Here is a 23,195-nt window from a genome sequence, read left to right on the forward strand (position 1 = left end):
TACGCACTTCAAAAATTTAGTACATTCAGGATTTCATTTCAAAACTGGTTTTAATGACAGTATATTAAGTTGTCTATATTTATAAAAAAAAACACAATTTGTATTTCCACATTCAATTTGATGTTTTTTTTATAATTCACAAAGATACATGTAATTCTATCAAGATTTTAGAAAAGTATTTAAAGGTGGAGCAATTACATATGCCCCAGTGGATTGATAATACTCCTTGTAAACATATGCCAGGTTTAAGAGGTTTAGCCTCCATAAATGGAGACAGTTCACTCTGAGAACATTTCCTTGTGTGCCTTGAGCCTTCCGTATTCTTTCCCTAGATCTTGCGCCTAAAATTCTTTGAGTATTGTTCCGAAATGTTGGGTTTTATGTCTTCATTAAAATGAGCATTGATTTAAGATATGTGACCGGTTTAAATGTTCTTTACAGTTTTAGTTTTTATTTCCATTATGTCTTGTTTATGATTTTTGTGGGACCTTTTTAGCTGAAGGATTCAATAAGTACTGTTGAAATGTTTTCCTTGATGAAATGGCGCCCAGAATCTTTAAATGGCCTTTATAAGGCATTATAAAGTGTTTTCCATATGATGTTTATCCCTGCAGACTCAAAATAAACAGGCATTAGAACTGATTGCAAGAGATGTATATTCGCATCTTTTGGGGTTTCCCTTCAACATTAAGTATGTTAAATGTGATGTATTGTTGTGAGTTCTTGAACAAATGAGATTCTGAGAGACTTGCTTGCTTGTGGCTTAGAGGCTGTTCCATGAAGAATCATACAAGCAATTTCTTACCATAGGAGCTGTTATTAATCCCACGTCACGGAGTGGGAGGGGATTAAAGGAATGCACTTCATCTGTTTGTCAGTCTGTCCGTCCGTCCGTCTGTAACATTTCGTGTCCAGGCTATAACTTACTTATGCATGGATGGATTACCATATTACTTGGTACAAATGTTGTCCTCATTGAGACGATGTGCAGTGACCTTGACCCAGGTCCATTACTCAAAGGTCAAGGTCACACAAGACATTTAAATGTCAGAGTACACATACTTGTGTCCACGCTACAACTTACTTATGCATTAATGGATTACCATATTACTTGGTACAAATGTTGTCCTCATTGAGACAATGTGCAGTGACCTTGACCCTGGTCCATACCTCAAAGGTCAAGGTCACACGAGACATTTATAGGTCAGAGTACACATACTCGTGTCCGCGCTAGAATTTACTTATGCATTGATGGGTAACCACATTACTTGGTACAAATGTTGTTCTCATTAAAACCATGTGCAGTGACCTTGACCCCGGTCCATAACTCAAAGGTCAAGGTCACACGAGACATTTAAAGGTCAGAGTACACCTGCTCGTGTCCGCGCTATAACTTACTTATGCATTGATGGATTACCATATTACTTGGTACAAATAATGTCCCCATTGAGACGATGTGCAGTGACCTTGATACGGGTTCATACCCCAAAGGTCAAATTCACATGAGACATTTAAAGGTAAGAGTACACATACTCCTGTCCGCGCTATAACTTACTTATGCATTGATGGAATACCATATAACTTGGTACAAATGTTGTCCTCATTGAGACAATGTCCAGTGACCTCGACCCAGGTCCATACTCCAAAGGTCAAGGTCACACGAAACATTTAAATGTCAGAGTACACATACTCATGTCCGCGCTATAACTTACTTATGCATTGATGGATTACCATATTACTTGGTTCAAATGTTGTCCTCATTGAGACGATGTGCAGTGACCTTGACCCGGGTCCATACCTCAAAGGTCAAGGTCAAAAGAGACACTTAAAGGTCAGAGTAACATGCTCGTGTCTGCGCTTTAACTTACTTATGCATTGATGGATTACCATATTACTTTATCGAAAATACTTAAGGCTTGCTATTTCATCGATGTTATAAATCAAGGACTCATTTTCCTTCTTTTTTAGCCAAAATAACCTTGACATTGATCTGACCTACACTACACACAATATGAATAACTTTAACAAATATCCTTTTATAATATGTTCACATAGCCAAGAATATTTAGGTTACCGATCAAACAACTTGTTTTTTTATATATTCCCACTCTTGACCAGTGCTTGTGTACAATTTTGGTCATATTCAACGTTCCAGTCAGGTTGCGAGAAAAACAAAATATACTAAAAAACAACTACGGGGGATATAGCCGTCCTTTGGACTGCCTTGTCAATTTAGTGTTAGTACTATACTGTTTATACTGTTTAAATGTTTCTCTCTAAGGAACCAAAACCCTCCTGGATTTTTTTATTAAACAACAGCCCCCCCCCCCCCACCACCCTGAACTTATTTGTGTAATTTCTGAATCCATTATCCAGGATTTTAAGAGGTTCAGAAAATTAATGTTTTCTGGTGTTATTTAAAGATTGGTAAAAACCATGGTTTTTCAAAGAAAAAAGTTTATGAATTATTGGTCTGAATGCTGCCTTGTTGTCAGTTACAATCTCAAGGCTTCCTCATGAATACAGTTCTAGTTAAAAAAAAAACATTTTTTTTCTTGACTTGAAAGCCCTTAAAGCTGCACTTTCACAGATTGACCGATTTGACAACTTTTTCTTTTTTTGTCTTGGAATGAGCCAATTTTCGGCTAAATCATTGGAAATCAGTGATAGAAGAATGCTGACAAAAGAGAAGATTGCAGTTCTTCAAATTTAAGGTCGATAATTAATATATATGGCTAAAAGCGTTAAGAAAGCTTTAAAAAAAAGTTTTTCGGCAGTTTTCCAAACAATTGAGAATAACGTTCTATTGTGAATCATCTTATATGACTGAATAGAAGGCATTGTACCAAAATCAGCTGATTCCAAGACAAAAACTAAAAAAATTTAAGAACTGTTAATCTGTGAGAGTGCAGCTTTATAAAGGCAGGAAATCTCATTTTGAATGTGCACTGATAATACTGTCATACAAAAGAAAATTGATGGAATGACTGAACATAAAAAAAATCTGATGTAATTCACAGTTTACAATGTCTGGCTTGGTTCAATATGATGTATTAAGTTCTGCTTGTTTTGAGTGCATGGAAGCATTGTGAGATCACATGACAATTGAAAAGCTGCATCAGTGACAGCACATCGCCAATGTTTGTTTACCAATTAATGCTTTATGTGATCTTTTCAATACACCCAGATTCTGGGAACATCGTAAACAGCAGTTGCATTTTTGCCATTATTTCTTAACTTTTCATGCAAACTGCCATATTTTCTTTACAAAACAGCTCAATTCAATACATACTAGCTAGCCACTTACATCTTAAGCGTAAGTCTTTTTTTTGTCTTTAACCATTTTTAATATTCTGAGTTGACAAGTCTATTCACTCTGGCTGAAATGTTTGCCAAGTTATGTCCCTTGATGTACTCTGAAAACACAGATAACGATTGACATCAGGTTTCAGTGATAATTTTATACATTCTATAAAATAAAGTCAAACATAGAAAATTAACACCTGAGGTGTTTGTAATACTGTTCAAACTGTTTTAGCCCAACATTTACTAATTAACTTAAATAACCATCCATCATCTAATCACTTTCAAAAGGTTCAGCCTTACATAAAATAATACCTGTAAACCTCACTCAAAGAATAATGTAATTGATTCTGAAATTGATTTTGAAATGAATCTCCATCAATTCCATGAAAATCGATTATTTTCTTGGCTCTGAAGTTATGGTCTGAGAATTTAACATTATTTACAGCTTAAACACATCAAGTGAATAATTATGTTAACATGTTAAAGGCGCACTCTGTCTGATATTTTACATTTAGACTTTAAAGGGACTCGCTTATGTTTTGTAAACAAAAAGTGTTCTGATTTAAGTGGGGTGACTGAACCCATGTTGGTCATGTATGAAAAATTTGAAAACTGACAACAAAACCACACACCCACAAGGGTTCATACACAAACCTTTGTATAACATTACCTTAAAGCCTTTTGTTGAATCGTTTTACGTATGCTTTTCAAAATGGTGGACTTCGAAGACAATATTTGAGTGAATATCAACATTTGTTGAAGGGATCCAGCTGTCTTAATTACTTTTAATTAACACACCTGATTTGCCACACTTTATTTCAACATCCAAAAAATGCATTATTCAAATGCATAAGGGAGTTTCTTCATAGATAGGTTCTGTCCAATTGCCTAAAGTCTGTTTCAGTTTTCTTTTTGCTCTTCCACATTTCATTTTTAGCTCACCTGAGCACCAAATGCTCCATGGTGAGCTATTGTTGGGTAGGTTGCCCGGCATCCATGGTATGTTGTCAACAATTGGTTCATAACATCTTCTAAACTGCTTGGTCAAATTTCACAAAACTTCAGGTATTCAGGTGAGCGCTAAAGTGCCATGTTGGCCCACTTGCATTAGCTTATCTAAATCTCGGAGAAAAAAGTGAGTTATATTGAAGCCTTGCAGGTGCTAGTGCAAAACCTATAACCTTGACCAGAACTAAAAACATTCAAGATATTTAAATGCAACTGAAATTAAATGCACATGAATATTTTAGCCCATAACTCTAAATGTATTAATTGTTGAGTAATCCCTCTTTGTTGATTGAATTCAACCAGACTTTAGCATCGGTCTTAGCTCTGCTGCACTCTTCTTTTACAAGCCAACACTGACAACTTATAATGTTCCTTTAGCACTTCAATTGAAGTATGATAAATCACCACATTTGAACTGAAAGGTTAGGAAATGGTGTTGCTGGTGACAGAAAATTGTGACATACTGTGGTGAAGTACATAGTCTTATCATGATGGAAATTCCTGGGAAAGATGTGGATTGAGTGTACATGATTGGCAATGAAGAGTTCATGAACAGGATTGAATTCATTGATATAGTTTAAAAGACATTGTTCAGAGATTGCCCAAGGATGTGAGAGCTGCAGAAAGTCACCCTGTTTTTTGAGCTACGCAAATGATTTGATCACAGAAACAATATTGTAACATGGAATTTATAAGGGTAAGTTTTCAAAACAAATTTGTAGAATAATATTTAACTGTCTCAGTAGCTGTTTTTAACATTTAACATTTATTCAAGCTTGAAAAATAATAATGCAGAGAAAACAAAGTAAATTGTAACTCCAATGAACAATGGAAAATGCCTGACATCATTTACCTTATTGGAAAATCCTAGTTTATAAATAATCATTCTACTAGAAATGTATTGAATGATACTGTATATCAAGAGTTATGGCTCTTGAATAAGCAAACATTTGTATTTCTGAACTTGTTGAACTTGTGTCACTCATTAATTATTAGACATACACTCATGAGATCTTTCAGGAAGGTATTTGATGTTATTCAAAATTGTGGAACTCATATTGCACAATTATGAACAAAATAATGGCCCTTGGTTTTGTGACAAACCTGGCATATAGGGGCATCCCTGTTCTATGGACACATTTCTAGATAGCTCTTACTTGACTTTGGTTTAATCTACAAAGTTTTGTCTTGTGTGCTGTCCTAAGACAACTTTTATTAAAGGCATAATGGATTTTGCTAATTCAGTTTCCGATATGACAGAAATCTAACAAAAGCGGCAAAAAATAACCGCGGGCTGTATTTATAAACATCAATAAACAGTCCATTTACAGGTCGTTGTTTTATCACGCAATATCATTACTAATTGCAATAAAAGAAGTTTGCCTCCGGCATCGAGTCAGCATTGATTTCGGCTAGATATAGATTTGTAATTTAAATCTTAGCAGACTACCTGCCAAGACTTTTATAGCTTGATAGAGGAATTTTTATTTTAAAATAAGGAATGACATGGAAGTGAAAAGAGATAAGAAAAATATTCACTAAGCAATAAAATGCAATGGTATTGACTGAAACTGTAATCTGCATCAATGCACTTGACAATATATTGCTCAACATGAGGCGGGGCAGGGTGGGGGGGTGTTGCAGTGTAGGGGGTGGGACAGGGTTGAGATCGGGCAGAGTGGGGGTGTATAGGGCACTTTAGACAATGGACAAAATACCAGCTATAACAGTTGGGATCAGCCTCCAGCCAGGATTAATTACAAATTACTGATGGACTTGACTGCCCAATAATGTCAGTATCTTTAATAGTGTCTGGAACAGTCCTCAGACCCATGCCAACCCATGGATTTCGATTTGTATAGTCTCCTCACATCTCTCATAGAAAAGGAAATACCACCAAATTAATCTTTTCAGCGGTGAATTTTCAGCTTTAGATATTATAATGCATAATTATGTTCAGCCATTTCTTAAATTAGACAGAGAGTGTTTCGTAGGGCAAATTTGCGCTCCGTTTACTTCCTGTTTTAACGTCATGATTTATTTCTGAATACCCGTTTTTAATCGTTTTTGGGTAATGCAAAATAAATCACTGGCAAAAGCAGTTAATTTATGTAATCTTGTAGATCTATCAAAATCGTGATGAAAATGTGAAAGCATTTATCAAATAACAGACTCATATTCCAAAACTTTGATTATAAAGCTGAGAAAAATATGAACAACATGGAATGTTTGTAGTGAATTAAGTACGGAGAACTTTTTGAGGAGAGCTGATCATTCATGATTGGTGTATTTTAAGTGCTGTGGGCTTACTATTGGGAGCACTATAATTTACAGAGGATGATTCTGTGGTTGCTATGGTAATAATTGATTGTTATTAAATATCTTTCTTAATTATTCCCTTGTTTCAAGATAAAATATGTTCATTCTAAAATGAAGTACATGTATAATATGATATGAATATATGTTTGTTAATCAGGCCTACGGATCTGTTAGATTCACTTGTTTCTCTGCATGATTTCTGTAAATGTTTTTCAAACCAAGTTCACCAGCACTTGTTTGTAAGTATGAATGATGCATATTTAAGTTTACTGGAAACCAAATTTCTGAAAAGATTAAGATTCTACTTTTATAGATAACGTCTGTCTGTACATCAACATAATATTCAAATTGGTAGATACACTAGAAATAAAATAGCTGAGATCGAAGATATTGCCTGTGTAACAATTCCATTGATATGGAAGACAAATTTTGCTTTTTTTGTGCTTCTCCATATTTTAATGGTATTAGAAAGAAGTACATAAATAAGTTTTATTTCATTAGAGCATCTGTATTTACAACTGTTTCAGTCCTAAAATACAATGAAACTGATAAAACTATGTTTAACAATTATTATTAACATCAGGAAGTAATTTAACAGAACTTATTTAATAAGGTGGATAAGTTCACTTTCTCATACTGTAAGTAATACTTTAATGTTAAAAATTGTTACTGTTTGTTTGTTTTGTTTTTTTGTGTTTTGCTTTTTTAAAGTTCTATGTTTATATTCATTTGATATTATGCACATTAATATTGACATACAGTTAAACTGCGATTGCTCAAGGACGCCGGGGTCTGAGCTCAAACCTCGAGTGAATGGATGTTTTGAAAGATCTGAGTTTCAATTTTCCAGTCTGTTATGAAAAATCTTTTAAGTGTGTTTTAAGTTTGAAGACTGCTTACTACAACACCGATTATGATTGTGTTGTGTTGTGGAAATCGCTCAAAGTCTGGCGTATAGTAAATGTCAAAGAAAAAATAATTATAAATGAATAAATAGTCATGTTTATTTTTAAAAAAACACATTTTCTAAACAATCAACATTTAAATATGACAGTACATATTATGGCATTAGTCAGATTTAAGTTTGGCAAAATCAAGGATGGATGATTGGCGCATCTTGTCCATCTTGCGAAACTGTTCAAACTCATAATTATCTTCTCAAATGCCCTTAACAACTAATAGCGGTCCTGCGGAAACAGTGATAAACAATTTTCACACTTTATGAAATTTCCTTTCAACTGTCATTGCAATTTTTACAACTTGCGAACATTTTAACACCTAGCAATTGTTTGTTTATTTTGGAACACCCGTTCGGGAAATAGTGTGAAATTGTGGCCTCAAGGGAACCATAAAGTTTTGTGCATAATTGTGTATTTGGGACCGGCTATTGTGCTCGACTCCTCAACTTATTTCGGTTTCGATGCAGCATCTGTATATTTTATATTAAAATAGAAGGAAAAATGTCAGGACCAAGCTCCAACCTCGAGGGACTGCCGGTTCTCGAACGACCACCTGTTCAAATGACGGCAGTTTTACTGTATTTGATATTATATTCAGATGCATGTGTTGTTGATGATGTACATTATGTAGTCAAGTCAGAATTAGACTGTCTGTCTATCCTTATTTTGTGTTTATTCCATGAAAGACAATGTCTAAAAACTAAATAAAAATGTTAATTTCATTCCTTGTAAAGTTTAATTTCTTATTTCACTAAAAAATTATGAACTTTAATGGCCTTTAATATTTTGTTTGACTATTCAAAGAATGAAGAGGCTTCACTGCTGGCCCCAGCGTTGGCGTCCGGTTAAAGTTTTAGGGCATGCAGGCATTTTCATTTATAACTCCAATGCCATTCATTCAATTCACTTAATAATTCACACAGTTGTTCAGGAACATCACTCAATGAAATTACATAACTCCATATTATAAATTATGGTCCCTTAAATTTTTTATATTTTAACCAAGGTTACTTTCACAAACAGAAAACTAGTTATCAGAATGACTTGTGTCGTTCCTTGGGCAGTCCGGTAGGAGGCTGAGGTCAAACTCAACTATGATATCGAATAATTTAAGTTAGGATTGACATATAGTGACCAATTGCGTTTGGGATCCCTAGTATAAAGGTTAAGGTCAGGGCTACTATAATAGAAAAATGGTTGGTATTGAATAACTTATGTTAGGGTCGAAATATTGTGAACAAACATGGTTTATGTGAAGAGTTTATGGAGACCAGGCACCTTTCATGGGATTGTGTTTGGGTCCCCGAGCGTCAAAGTCAATGTCAACTCTGGTCACTGTTGCTAAAAATAGAAAAAAGGTAAGTATTGAATAACTTTAGTAAGGGTTGACATATTGGACCAAATTAAAAATATAGGAAGAGTTTATGGAGAACTTTCATAGGATTTCATTGAGGCCCCTAGGTTCAAGGTCACTGTTACTAAAAAGGGATAACTGTTTGGTACTGAATACCTATAGTTAAGGTTAACATATTGTGACCTAGCTAACTTGATTTGAAAGAATTTTTGGAGGACTGCCATTTATTTTCTTTGTGGCCTCTCGGGTCAAGGTCTCTGTTACTTAAAATAGGAAAAAAGCATATTAAACTATATCTCACTACATAGACTGAAGCTCTGTCATTCACGACAGCTCTTGTCATATTTGCTGTCTAAACTTGAATTGTGGTGCCTGGAACTAGTAATGCTTAACTTTAAATTTCCCTAAACAGCAGTTTGTAATTTGATTGTATGAGATGTCATACTTCTATGGAGACGGAATTATGGCCTGCTGCAAGAACGGCCTGCTGCGTTCATCAGAATTTCCTAGAAATGTAAAACAGCGAATAGTTTGTCATATTTATGCTTTTTCGTAGGGCATTGTCTTTCCCAGATCAATTTTGTCATGCAACTAAGAATTCATTGATTCCCTGTCACGAGAGGTTTTCGAGAGGGTTGCGACATTGGCTTAATTATTGGAGAGCTGTGTGTCACATTCCAATGAGAGATAATCTGAGGTGAAGCCAGATGCGTTATTTAATAATATGTTCTCGTAAAGACGGTCAAATGTTTCTAGTATTTAGTTGGAATTAATGTGTTTCCTTTCTGTAATAGAGGACAGTTTTTGTTTATTCATTTATCCTCATATAAGAATGGTAACCAGTGGTACCATGCAATATTAAGTAGCTGCAGAAATATTGAAACGATATTTCAATTGAAGCACAATACGTATCGAACCTTAATTTAAGCCTGAAAGTATTGTACATTAAGCAGTATAAACACCAAACCCAAGTGATTCAACTTCTACACAACTCGCTTGTAACTTTGAGATGTTATTGTGATAAGGGAACTAATATTAATGCTTTTATATTTAACAGTAAGTCATTATTTGTTTGTAGAAGAAAATAATATTCTGCCCGAGTGGCTTCCAAAGCTGTCTTGAAAATCAGAGAATGTCTCGTGCGAGACTAGTTTCTGGTATCCTTAGACTCCTAGGTTCCTGTCATATCTGTCACTTTCTCTCACAAATTTTGTGAGATTATTTTTTTTAATAAATATTCATTTTCCTGTAATATTCAATTTCATATATATATATTAAATTTTCTTCATAGACTATATTGAGTAACTCTTGAGTGCTATTTGATATTCAACTTAAGTTAATCTTATAGCCATACATCGTTGACATAATTCACTCTATTGGTCAGTTATTAATAACAAGTAATCGGATTAGCTACATCGTTCTAAGATCCAATTAAGACCAATATTGAATATTAAGTCCTTTTTACATTTTTTTCACTTTTTTTATCAGAATTTTAAGGATTTATCTTTTCTTTATTAATATCACTTTAATTAATTCAGACTTAAACTTGACTCTCAATTATCTCAGATCTTATTGTTTAAACTTCGCCTTTTGACAATTGTCATTTATGAGTTACTGCTTCCATCTTCATAAGTTAGATAATTATTAACATTTACTTTGCATTAGTAGCACTGACTCTTTCATTTTGAATAAAGATCCAGTATATTATTCATAAATTTTGTCTCATTGCCTTGTCAATGATCACTCTGTTTCAGCTTATGACAGAGTTATTGCCCTTTGTTACTTTTTTATGTCAGCAGCAATTCTTCAAAATAACTAAACGGATTTTAAATAAACAACAGACTTTGGTTAAGCATGATTAGTGTAAGTGAACAATAACCACCAAGTGTTTGCCATTCCTATGTCCAGGTCACATTTGGGGGTATTTATCACTCCTGTGACAGCCCTAGTTTCAATAACATAAATGACTTGCACAATAAATCAAATGAAATGAAAAAAACTGTTAAGAATGGACTTCTCAAGATATATATTGTGCATATTCTCTGATATCAGAGGCAAAATTATCAGTCCTCTTCTTTCATTTATCAGTTAAATTAGTTTAGCATGTAAGTGTACCAACTCCAACATGTAGAAATCATTTTATTAATGCCAATTAACCTATTTACTTTCAGATGTCTGGCCAGAAGTACACACGCACTAACTTTGAGGAGGATGAGATGTCGGGTGCCGGTACCCCACCTCCTGCAGAGTTCAACTCTACGGTCGTCTACAAACAGGGAGCCACCATGTTCAGGTTACACACTACTAATTGTTTTAAACGTTCACGTTTTTGATGGAAACAAACAAAGACTAGGTGTGAAACTATTTTGTTAATGCTTTCGAACAAAAGCACTTGAATCAGGAGTAGATAAAGAAAGCCATGTTGCAAAACTGAAATTGTCTATTTAAATTTCAGGGGTCGACGTACGCTGCTCGAGTTTATTTTATTGTGTGTGGTTGTAGTAGCAACTCTTGTGGTAATCATTTTGGCGGCGTTGCTTGCATCACGTAACAACGAGATCACACACCTGACAAGTGAAATAGCCAGCCAATCAGATAGCAACAAACATACTGTCTTACCGGTCAAACCCATTGTAACGCAGAAACCAAAAACACCTTCTAAGACCCAGACAGGTTTGTTGTTATTGTCAGTCCAGTATTTGCCTATTCTCAGAATGAAACTTGACCTGAACTAGCCTGAATATCACGATGGAGAATAAAGCTGAGGTATTCACGAATTTAATGGAGCCGGGGGCGCTCAATTTAAACAAAATGAAGTGCATTTTAAACAGTATCTTTTTTTCGTAAGAACCATGATGTGTACGGAATGTGCATTAGTTAAACACACATTTTTCACTTGATTTTGGATGCACCTGCTGTATTATATTCGTGAATACTACAGCTCGATTCTCTTTCGTGAGAATTATAAGTTTTTATTCTTAGAAGATTATAGCTGTTTCTCACTTCATTGCAATAAGTTTGTTTGAGTAAGTTTGTTTTTATAAAGAGAAGGGGCTGGATTTTGTATGGAACAGTTTATGTTGAGAACCATTTTGATCATCTGCTAAATTCTTGATAAAATCTCACGGTTAATAGTCGATTTATATTCTGTGTTGTTAATTAAAATTGAAGAATCAGATGGAAATGTTACCATATTTACTTTCAATCAATGTATAAACTTTCCAGGGTTTTTAGAAAATTCTAACAGTCAAAGAATTGTATTCTTAACAACATCTAGACTGTTAACACTAGGCCTAAAACATACATTTGGTTCGGGTTACCCAACCTTGCCTACAATAGGCGGCGACCCTACTGTCTATATATAGTCTTTATAGTCAGCTGGTAGGAAAATAAGTGTGTGTTAAAATTTGTAGTTTAAAACCTTTCAAGCTTTATACAGAAGATTACTTAAACACCATGTTCCAATGATGACACTAACGTTCTTACAAAAAGTGAAAAATAAAACAAAACTACCTACCCTACCTGTTTTTAAAAAGGGAATTCACCCTAACCAAACCACTTTTTGGCCCCATAAAGGTATTACAATTTATTTTAATGATTTATGTTTCTGCATATGTGAAAATAGACTAGAACAAAGCACTGAAAGTTGAATTATTGGTATATACTTGTTGTTGTTGTGATTGCCATCAGCATAGGCGGTGAAATTGTGCAAATCTTGGTCATGACTTGATAATTGTTGCTTAAGATATTCGTATGGAACTTTGTTACCAGTGACAGTTTGTACATGTGTAGCCAGGTCGAGTGATTTATATATATGTGGAGTTATGGCCCTTTATCACTTGAAAGAACAGACCTTATAAGCATTAGCATCATGTAGGCTGTGTGTTATATATGTGGAGTGATGGCCCTTAGTCAACTGAAAAAAACAGACCTTATAAGCATAAGCATCATGTAGGCTGTGTGTTATATATGTGGAGTTATAGCCCTTAGTCAACTGAAAGAGCAGACCTTATATTATATAAGCATTAGCATCATGTAGGCTGTGTTTTATATATGTGGAGTTACAGCCCTTAGTGAACTGAAAAAACAGACCTTACAAGCATTAGCAGCATGTAGGCTGTGTGTTATATATGTGGAGTTATAGCCCTTAATCAACTGAAAGAGCAGACCTTATAAGCATTAGCAGCATGTAGGCTGTGTGTTATATATGTGGAGTTATGGCCCTTAATCAACTGAAAAAACAGGCCTTATAAGCATTAGCAGCATGTAGGCTGCGTGTTATGTATGTGGAGTTATGGCCTTTAATCAACTGAAAAAACAGACCTTACAAGCATTAGCATCATGTAGGCTGTGTTTTATATATGTGGAGTTACAGCCCTTAGTCAACTGAAAGAACAGACCTTACAAGCATTAGCAGCATGTAGGCTGTGTGTTATAAATGTGGAGTTATGGCCCTTAATCAACTGAAAAAACAGGCCTTATAAGCATTAGCAGCATGTAGGCTGTGTGTTATGTATGTGGAGTTATGGCCTTTAATCAACTGAAAAAACAGACCTTATAAGCATTAGCATCATGTAGGCTGTGTGTTATATATGTGGAGTTATAGCCCTTAGTCAACTGAAAGAGCAGACCTTATAAGCATTAGCATCATGTAGGCTGTGTGTTATATATGTGGAGTTATGGCCCTTTATCAACTGAAAGAACAGACCTTATAAGCATTAGCAGCATGTAGGCTGTGTGTTATATATGTGGAGTTATAGCCCTTAGTCAACTGAAAGAGCAGACCTTATAAGCATTAGCATCATGTAGGCTGTGTGTTATATATGTGGAGTTATAGCCCTTAGTCAACTGAAAGAGCAGACCTTATAAGCATTAGCATCATGTAGGCTGTGTGTTATGTATGTGGAGTTATGGCCCTTTATCAACTGAAAGAACAGACCTTATAAGCATTAGCATCATGTAGGCTGTGTGTTATGTATGTGGAGTTATGGCCCTTTATCAACTGAAAGAACAGACCTTATAAGCATTAGCATCATGTAGGTTGTGTGTTATATATGTGGATTTATGGCCCTTTGTCAACTGAAAGAACAGACCTTATAAGCATTAGCATCATGTAGGTTGTGTGTTATATATGTGGAGTTATGGCCCTTTATCAACTGAAAAAACAGGCCTTAAAAGCATAAGCATCTTGTAGGCTGTGTGTTATATATGTGGAGTTATGGCCCTTAATCGAAGGAAAACACAGACCTTATAAGCATTAACATCTATTAGTGTGTGTGTTATGTATGTGGAGTTATGGCCCTTAATCAACTTAGGAAATGTGCTGTTGTGAACTTTTGCCCGTATGACGTCACATTAGAGGTACAAATCTAATACAAATCTAATAAATGTCTCTAGAGAATATTCTCACTTCTCATCCAGAGGACACCATAACAATGTGAGAGGCAATTTACAGCTGACCCTGAAGCCTTGATGAGTTACTGCTTGCCATTTATCTGAGCACAAAATTGACAGGGAGCTTTAAATTGGATTAAGTCTGCCTTCCAATTATTAAGGAATTTGCTTTACAATAGAATCTATTGAAGCCATATTCATGTGTAAATTGATGAGCATGTCTGTTTTAAGGTATTGTGATAGCCTTGGTGTCTTGTGTGTAAAATCTTTCAACAATTTCCATAATTCTTAAACTGTTCAATATTTTACTGAAACTAAGAGGGTGGAAGTGGGATGGATTTTCTCCTGTCCCCCAAGAGGTTGTGGGTTTGTACCCAACCAGGGCTTCCTTCTCATGGCCTCTCAAAATGGACACCAGTACTGGTTTCTGCCCTGGGGAAACTGACTCTAACAGTGATTCTATATATGCTGTCAGCCTTCATCACGCTGACAAGAAACATAAGTATAAAGTAAATGAAACTAAGTACAAATGGCATCAGAGGCAATGCACACCTCTGTAAAAGTTTGGTGTATGCTTGTGTGCTCTTGATTGACCTTAAGTATGTCACAGTTTTACACTCTTTTCATTGGTTTAAATGTTTTGATAAAGGTGACTGGGCACCATGTCTAATGTTGTGGTTTGTCCTTACATGGTGACCTGCGATCTCATGTCAGTACCATATGACTTTCCAGAGTACTGCTTGACGCCAGCCTGCATCACGGCGTCGAGTATGTTGATCGACAGTTTGGACACAAGTGTTGACCCGTGCCAGGATTTCTACCAGTACACATGTGGCAAGTGGATTAACAACCATATCATCCCGTCTGGCCATGCACGATGGAGCATATTCAGCGAGTTGCGGCAATCAAACCAGGAGGTCATGAAGAGGGTCATAGGTAAATACATAACAAATGATAATGATCATTGTTACATAATAATTTATATTCACTAGAAAGTAAAAAATAATTAACTATGATTAAATTACATGTACATAGAAATAAAATAAGGCAAATAAGGGCAAGGTCAACATGATTCATTTTGACAAACACTTCCATACCTGGTCTTGATTCATAGACAAAGAATGGATCGGAACATACTTATTAAATATTACATTTTTAGGATGTGAACCTGTATTATCCTTTTATTATGCCTCCTAAGGGTGACATAATTAGTTATCACACTTTCTGTCAATTAAGTCTTTCTTCCATCGTGTGTCTGTCCTTTATAACAACATTGCCACAGCAATAAATTTGTTATTATTTATGGTATTTTTTTTTATCTTTACAAAATTAAAGAACACCATGGGAAAGTGTCACGCTTAATAATGTGCTCCTACTGCTATAAAGCATACATCAATATCTTTTCATGGGAATTTCATCAAACTTCACAAAATTGTAGATCATCATTTTGAAGGTGTGTTAATAATAATTTAATTAAAAAATAATTTGCTCAAATGTCAAGGTCGAACTTGGTGGTCAAAATTATACAATATGGATTCAAAGCAATACATTTTGTCTCATCAATACTTTTATGATAAATATTTATGAAAATTCACAAAATTTACAAGCTGCATTGGAAAGACAAGGTCACAGATTTGTCGCCAAGTTGTACAAAACTTTGTATCTCAACCATGATAATGGGAATTCAATCAATATAAATAGTTTTGTAGAGCACCTCTAGAAGGCATTTGTTAAGATAAATGGGATTTTCATCAAACCAACAGATTATATACTAATTGCTATCCGTTCGATAAGGCCCAATAGGGGGCATTTGTCACCTTTTGTGACAGCCCTTGTTTTCCAAAAGGTAAACATCTTTGGGAAGTATTAAAAGCTAGGCTCTATTTTGGCTTATTTTCCATGTGTGGGCAATTTAAGCATGGTATAAGTAATATTATATCATTTGCTGCAAACTGTAAAAAACTGCCATTTTTTGTCATGAAAAAGTAACAGATAGCAAGCACATTCCAAATAACAGATTGCAATGCAGATATAATTGCTTCGATTTGTATTAAATCTTAAAAGCCTTAATAAAAATAGATTTGGCCAAATAGAAAACATTGGTAAACTGAACTGTATCAATATTCAATATCTATGCGACACAATACATATCTACTTGTTTTTCTAATTTTGAGAGTTTTTTTCTTCCAAATTTGCCTCCCTCAAGCACATTTCAGATGGAATTAGATCAACCAGTATTTGCATAAAGACCCTGTTTATTTAGTCCCAGAACTTTTTAAGCCTCTGTAAAATTAACCAGATATCTCTAATAGAGCTGGCAAATATTCTAAACTGGCTTGTGTTTAAAATTGTTTGCCTATAGGCTTAAATCATCCAGACGTGAGTTAGTTGGTTTACTTGTTGTTGTTGCAGTTGTAATTGCTGGCTTTTCTTGGATAGATCTTCCTTTAAGATGCCAGATAGAGATCAAGCAATAGCAATCAGCATATACAGGGAAGTCTGTATTCATATGTAAGATGCTACAGGAGAATTTAGTCCCAAATTGCTGTTACTATTCTTATGCAATATAGATTGTTTTTGGGGAATGCTGTATAAATCAGCCTTTTTTATGTTGCCTGCGTACCATGGTATACATACAGAGATCATGATGTCTGCCAGTGTCATGTGCGACATCACACCTTTATGTCCGCTCTCTTACTTAAGCAGTTGCTATCCATTCTTGACTAAACTTAGTAACAATGTTTACTGGCATGATATTTTCACTGACTTGGATCAACAGCTAGATTGCACAATGCACTCCAGAGTTATGGCCCTTGTTAAAATTAGACTAAATTCACATTGTTTGTTTGGGAACTCCAAGCAAGCGACAAATTTAATTCAGGGAAATTTAGTTTCATAAATTGATTGTCCGTTTTGAATGGTCAGGGAAGCACCGGCTCACTGAAACACAAGTTCACTAAGGGTTTAAACTAATTAGGTATTCCCTCCCTCACGCCCGGTCCCTCATTTAGAAGCCAAATAATAACTAATATAAGCCTAATCGAAGCCAGCATTACCTTGATGTGGTAAACAAAATCAGTCCTTGAACAAATGAAGACCACATTTTTTACCAATACACATTAAGGATGTGTTTATGTTTATTACAGGAGTGGTTTTTAGTCTTTATAATTTCATCTTTTCGGATGATTGGGCAAAATAATCCACTCACAATTCTGTCAATAGTTTTTTTACCCATTTATAATGCAAACTTGGAAATTGAGTTTCCAAACAAATATCAATCCCTATAATCTGGAAGCTATTTTTTCTAAACATTTAGAAGAACTCATTTAACAACTTCACTGAAATGGAAAATCTTAAATTAATTTCCAGCGTTTCCCTCCCATTCCGGGGATAGTTCAGGATTGTCAGTATGGGACCACTTAATAGAAAAGCCCAGTCGCTGGAACATTTTATGTTGACACAAATTGTTTTATAGTGTTTGCGGACTGTCAATATGTTTTAGCGATTTCCGCAGAAGCATTTTGTGGCACAATCTTCCCATGAAATAGATAATATGACGGGGTCACCTTATATACCATCATACAACAAAATATCATTAGATTTATTAATCCTGTAAAACACTAAGCAACTGTAAGAAATCTTATTTCAATTTTTAATTGCAAATTAACATTAACTTAATTAGTGTTACATTTCCAGCTTGACCTTTTTCTTTCAAAATTTATCTTATTACAACCAAGAATAAAGGAATCAAAACTCCTGTATAATTGTTGGTAAGGGGGCGCTCTGTTTCAATTTAATAGAGAATTATAAAAATGCATATCTCCTGCGTGGGTTGAAATGCCGGCAGTGAGGCTCCTACACTGGAATAATAAACAGTTTAGCTTTAACTTTTTGGGAACAATAATGGTATTGGAAAATAAGAGAAAAATAGGAAGAAAAAACAGGACAGTGATTGTGAAGTCCGTTCCAGTAGCAGTCAATGTTAGTAAAAAATTATTATTGTTATATTTTCATTATTTTGCTAAAAATATGTGTGAGTAGTATGAAGAAGTTGAAAGAATCAACTTGTTGCCATTTGTGGTAAGGTTATATAAGCTACGGTATACAGCCTTTAATGAAATGAATTCCTGCCTTGTTTCCTCGCTAATAGCCTTGTGGCTGATTTTACTTGACCACAATCATGTTTAAATAAGATACGATTCCATCAACAAACCCATTACAACCGTCATCTGTCTGGTTGCTATGGAAGCATTTAAGGTTTATATTTCATTTGTATTATACATACCACTGTTCCATAGTTCATGTGTATGGTGATCTTTGACCATAAACACATGAATAAATAACAAACTTTATATTCTATAGCAGTATATGTATATAAACTGACAGTATTTAATTGCATGCTGTGTAAAATTCATCAAATTTTACATCATTGTTGATTTTGCATGATATTACATAGCATTTTGTTTATAAAAGGAAAGGAGACCGAATTATGAAAGAGCATCTTGGGATCGCTGTTATTTATTAAAAAAATCGTCGTTGTGTGCGATTTTCTGTGGAGGTATTAACGGTAATGATAAAAACAAAATTTTACCAAGTCAAATGATCATCTACAATGTTTACAAAACAAACTTATAACAATAAGTAATATTCATTTAGAGAAAGTTTTCAAAAATACTCAAAAGTAGCTATGATTGCCGGCTTCTGAAGCACAACACCTTGCAAAAATAAAACCATCTTTTTATCTCCACACGACTCAGTTTTGCTTTGTTCGTCTGATGTCACAATAATCTTGCTTGTGGTAGCACAAAAATTTGTCGACTCATCAAATTTCTAACAGAAATTGAATGGCTGGACTTTTTCGACCTGTCGATATGACGTATAAAACTAAGAAATATAGCATGCTGTCATGCATTATTTCTATTTTCAGAGCGACCATTCGTCATTAAAGCGAAGATCTCTCTTCTATGCATGTTTCATTATCCACAAAACCTGCAATAAAATTTGTCTATTTTCAGAACAGCCAGTCAATGTGTTGCAGAATGACATGAACACTAATTAAGATAAAACTTTATCAACTGTCAACATAAAACACAAACATGAAAATGAACACACGCTAAAAATCATTGAACCATTCAATTGACCAATCAAGGGACTCTATTTCACCAATAAATAAAAGCAGATGGTTGGATAAATCCAATGGATAGCTTTGACCACAACCTCCGACAAGTGACCAGGCAGAGCGAGGCTTCAATTACTATCTTTTTAATTACAATGTTGTTTTAAGAATGTTGTTTATCTTCATAACAGCCAGTCATTATATGTATAGTGATGCAGAAATTGAAATAAGCGCATTAGTATCGGTCATGCCTTTGTTTTAAATGATGTGATGAAAACAGGAAAAATCTCTATTTTAAGTCAGCGTGTTCTCGAGTGGTTTAGAAAGGAAGATAAAGCTGTATTAGCAGTCATGCATGGTATTTCAACGCAATGTTGACAATATTGTATCATAAATTCTCTGTTTTTTCAGAGAAGCTAATCACCTTGTTGCAGAGTGATACAGAAAATAATGCGAAACTTTCTACCTGCTACATGTGTTGTTATGAAAATAAGAAGTTGAACATCTTGTCATGAATTTAATCTACTCTTACACTGCCAATCAATGTTTCCATTAATGATGCATAAGTTAAGGCAAGACCTAAGTATCACACTATTTTTCTATTTCCAGAACAGCCTATCAATTCTTCGCAGAGTGACGCGGAAATCAAGGCGAAGCTTTACTACCAATCCTGCATGGACAAGAATAAGACCATTGACAAACTCAGGAGTGAACCACTGGAGGATCTCATCACACAGCTTGGAGGTACTGGAATACAAAGAGAACTAAAATATGAGTCTGGCTCTGAAGTTAAGGCATTGTCAGGCACTACTGTGTCTTAGGCAAGAGAAAATATATACTAGAGTATTTGTAGTTCATCTGTTTTGCAAAGTTAGTCTTTGTGTTAGTGCCATCAACATTAATGCAAAAACTTTGAAAATATTAGACATAAGATTGTTTCAAAATTGGCAAATACAGTTATTCCTCAAAACAAGACTAGTAATGTCAATTTGGGCTAGTATGAGGCTGATAATACATCATTTAATGTACTTAAGATAAGGTATTTTGTCACTGTCTAAGCTGAGTTTACCTATTTAAAAAAAGTGCTAATTGGTTTCCCAGTTTATAGTGTGTATATTTATCATGTGAGTCATGTGATTAGTACAGATACATAAACCAAAGCTCTTTTTAAAGTAAGTGGGATTAATGTGCTAGTCAAACCCAGGAAATTTTCCAATTGGAAAAATACCCAAAACTTCAAACATACATGTCTCATCAGCTATGCGATACATGTACATCAGTTATTAAGATTCAATGCAGGGTACACTACCATATCAATTTTATTTTTTATTTTGACAAAATTATTTTTAGCTCTACTGGCCAAAGGCCAGAAGAGCTTATGCGATGGTAATGTGTACGTAGTATGTGCATCCGTGCGGTCGTGCGTCCGTGCGGTCGTGCGTCTGTAAACAATTGCTTGTGAACACGCTACAGTCTTCAGTTTTGATTGTATCTCGATGAAACTTGTACAGTATCTAGATATCCATTAGAGCTCGGTTCCTTTTGAAAACCAGCCAGATCCGCCCATGCATGCCTAGATTATGGCCCTTAATAGTATAAAAAAATGCTATTGTGTAAACAATTGGTTGTGAACACGATACAGTCTTCAGTTTTGATTATATCTCGATGAAACTTGTACAGTATCTAGATATCTATTAGAGCTTGGTTCCTTTCGAAAACCAGCCAGATCCGCCCATGAATGCCTAGATTATGGGCCATGAAAGTTTTAAAGAAATGCTTTCTATTTTTAGCCAAGTCTGCATGAGCGAATTCTATTTTTAGCCAAGTTTACATGTATATGTTAATTCAAGTCTAGAGTTAAGGGAGACAATTTGCAAGTCTAGGATTTTGAGAGACAATTTGCATTTTGCTTCTGCAGTTGATTTTGTGAATTACTCTGCCTTGTTCTTGTTGAAAGCCCAAAGGCCATTTTTTAGCTTTAAGTTCTGTAGTTTGCGCATTCATCTTAACAAAATTGGTTGTGAATGTTTAAGTTATGCACCTGGTGTCATTACTGGCCACACCCAGGGTTCACAGGTTTGGTAAACATAAATTTGGAAAGGTTTGAAAATCTTTTTGTGTGTTCTTGCATCCATCTCAGCACAATTGGTTGTGAATGTTTGTTCAAATTGATCAATGTTGTCCTAGGATGCCCTTGACTTTGACCTTTTGACCAACTTTTTTTAACTTTTAAAACTACAGAAAATTTTACTATGAGTACAGTTTTGAAAGCATTTTTTTTTGTCAGATGACTTTTACTTGGCACATATTAAAATAGTTCATGGAACTAATCTGCTTACAATACTTTCTGGGCTCAGATGTTGAACGTGCTACGTTTTCAGGTAAGCCAAACACAAAACATAAACCATATGTCTGTTGCCTTTTACCCATACATACATGCTCTGGATTGATATGACCACAAAAGCCATGCCAGTAGAGCATAGGCCCTTTTGGGCCTCTTGTTTTAGACGTGGGATTATGCATGAAATTCTGATATTTCTCTGTTTTCTAGGCTGCCCAGTGGGTATTGTTGGGTTATACATTAACTACTGATATTTCTGCTACCCAGTATCAAAATATCGGATTATGCATTAATTAGCAATATTTGTGTGTATTCTAGGCTGCCCAGTATCCAATAATGGGATTAGGCATGAAATACTGATATTTCTGTGTATTCTAGGCTACCCAGTATCAAGTCATGGGATTATGCCTTAACTACTGATAATTGTGTGTATTCTAGTTACTAAGTATCCAATCATGAGATTATGCATTAACTACCGATATTTGTGTGTATTCTAGGCTGCCCAGTATTGAATCGTCAGATTATGCATTAACTACCGATATTTCTGTGTATTCTAGGCTGCCCAGTATGAAATTGTGGGATTATGCATTAACTACCGATACTTCTGTGTATTCTAGACTGCCCAGTATGAAATTGTGGGATTATGCATTAACTACCGATATTTGTGTATTCTAGGCTGCCCAATATCAAATTGTGGGATTATGCATTAACTACCGATATTTGTGTATTCTAGGCTGCCCAATATCAAATTGTGGGATTATGCATTAACTACCGATATTTCTGTGTATTCTAGGCTGCCCAGTATGAAAGCATGGGATTATGCATTAACTGCCGATATTTGTGTGTATTCTAGGCTGGCCGATATCAAACCGTACAGGGGTCTGGAGTGAAGACGACTGGGTGTTCCAGAGTGCCCTCGAGAGTATGAAAGTGTACGGGACTTTCTTCTCATACTTTGTGGGAGAAGATGACAAAAACTCGTCTCAGAATATACTGCAGGTTGGTGTATTGTACCTATTTATAATACTGGACACATATTTTGCAGTATAATTGGTTATATTTTCTGAGGGGTTTTAAGTTACTGAACTAAGCAATTGTTCCATGATGAAGCACCTGCATGATGTATAATACACTGTTTCTTCTGCTCTGCTTAATAAGTAATAACACTGGAAAATATCTCCTAGGAATCTTGATGTAATGACCCCCAGGGGACGTTCATAAATATTTATGGTGTTCTTTCCTAGATTCACAATATTTTAATGATATACAAATCACTTCCCTGCTTCAATTATTTTTATGTTGCCTATTTCTGAGGCGCCATACTTTCATCTCCAAACTTTTATTTAAGCATTTATTATCCAGTTTTAACCAAACTTGGTATAACTGTTGATTGGCATT

General features: G+C 35.0%; 1 protein-coding gene across 5 annotated transcripts in view; it reads left to right on the top strand.

Moving 5' to 3' along the window:
* Positions 1–23,195, top strand: part of LOC128246465 (endothelin-converting enzyme homolog) — a 52,182-nt gene that overhangs the window by 5,236 nt on the left and 23,751 nt on the right. For 3 of the 5 annotated variants that reach the window (XM_052964682.1, XM_052964677.1, XM_052964679.1), the window contains exons 2-6: positions 11,118–11,239; positions 11,402–11,619; positions 15,073–15,276; positions 20,066–20,200; positions 22,651–22,796. In XM_052964682.1, coding sequence (XP_052820642.1) covers positions 11,118–11,239; positions 11,402–11,619; positions 15,073–15,276; positions 20,066–20,200; positions 22,651–22,796 — 825 coding nt within the window. Of the gene's footprint in view, positions 1–4,692; positions 5,012–6,511; positions 6,672–11,117; positions 11,240–11,401; positions 11,620–15,072; positions 15,277–20,065; positions 20,201–22,650; positions 22,797–23,195 lie in introns of those variants that run through there. The other 2 variants (XM_052964680.1, XM_052964681.1) reach the window with 2 other exon arrangements.

The sequence above is a fragment of the Mya arenaria genome, chromosome 9 (genome assembly GCF_026914265.1).
Source record: "Mya arenaria isolate MELC-2E11 chromosome 9, ASM2691426v1".
In the NCBI taxonomy this organism is placed as follows: Eukaryota; Metazoa; Mollusca; class Bivalvia; order Myida; family Myidae; genus Mya; species Mya arenaria.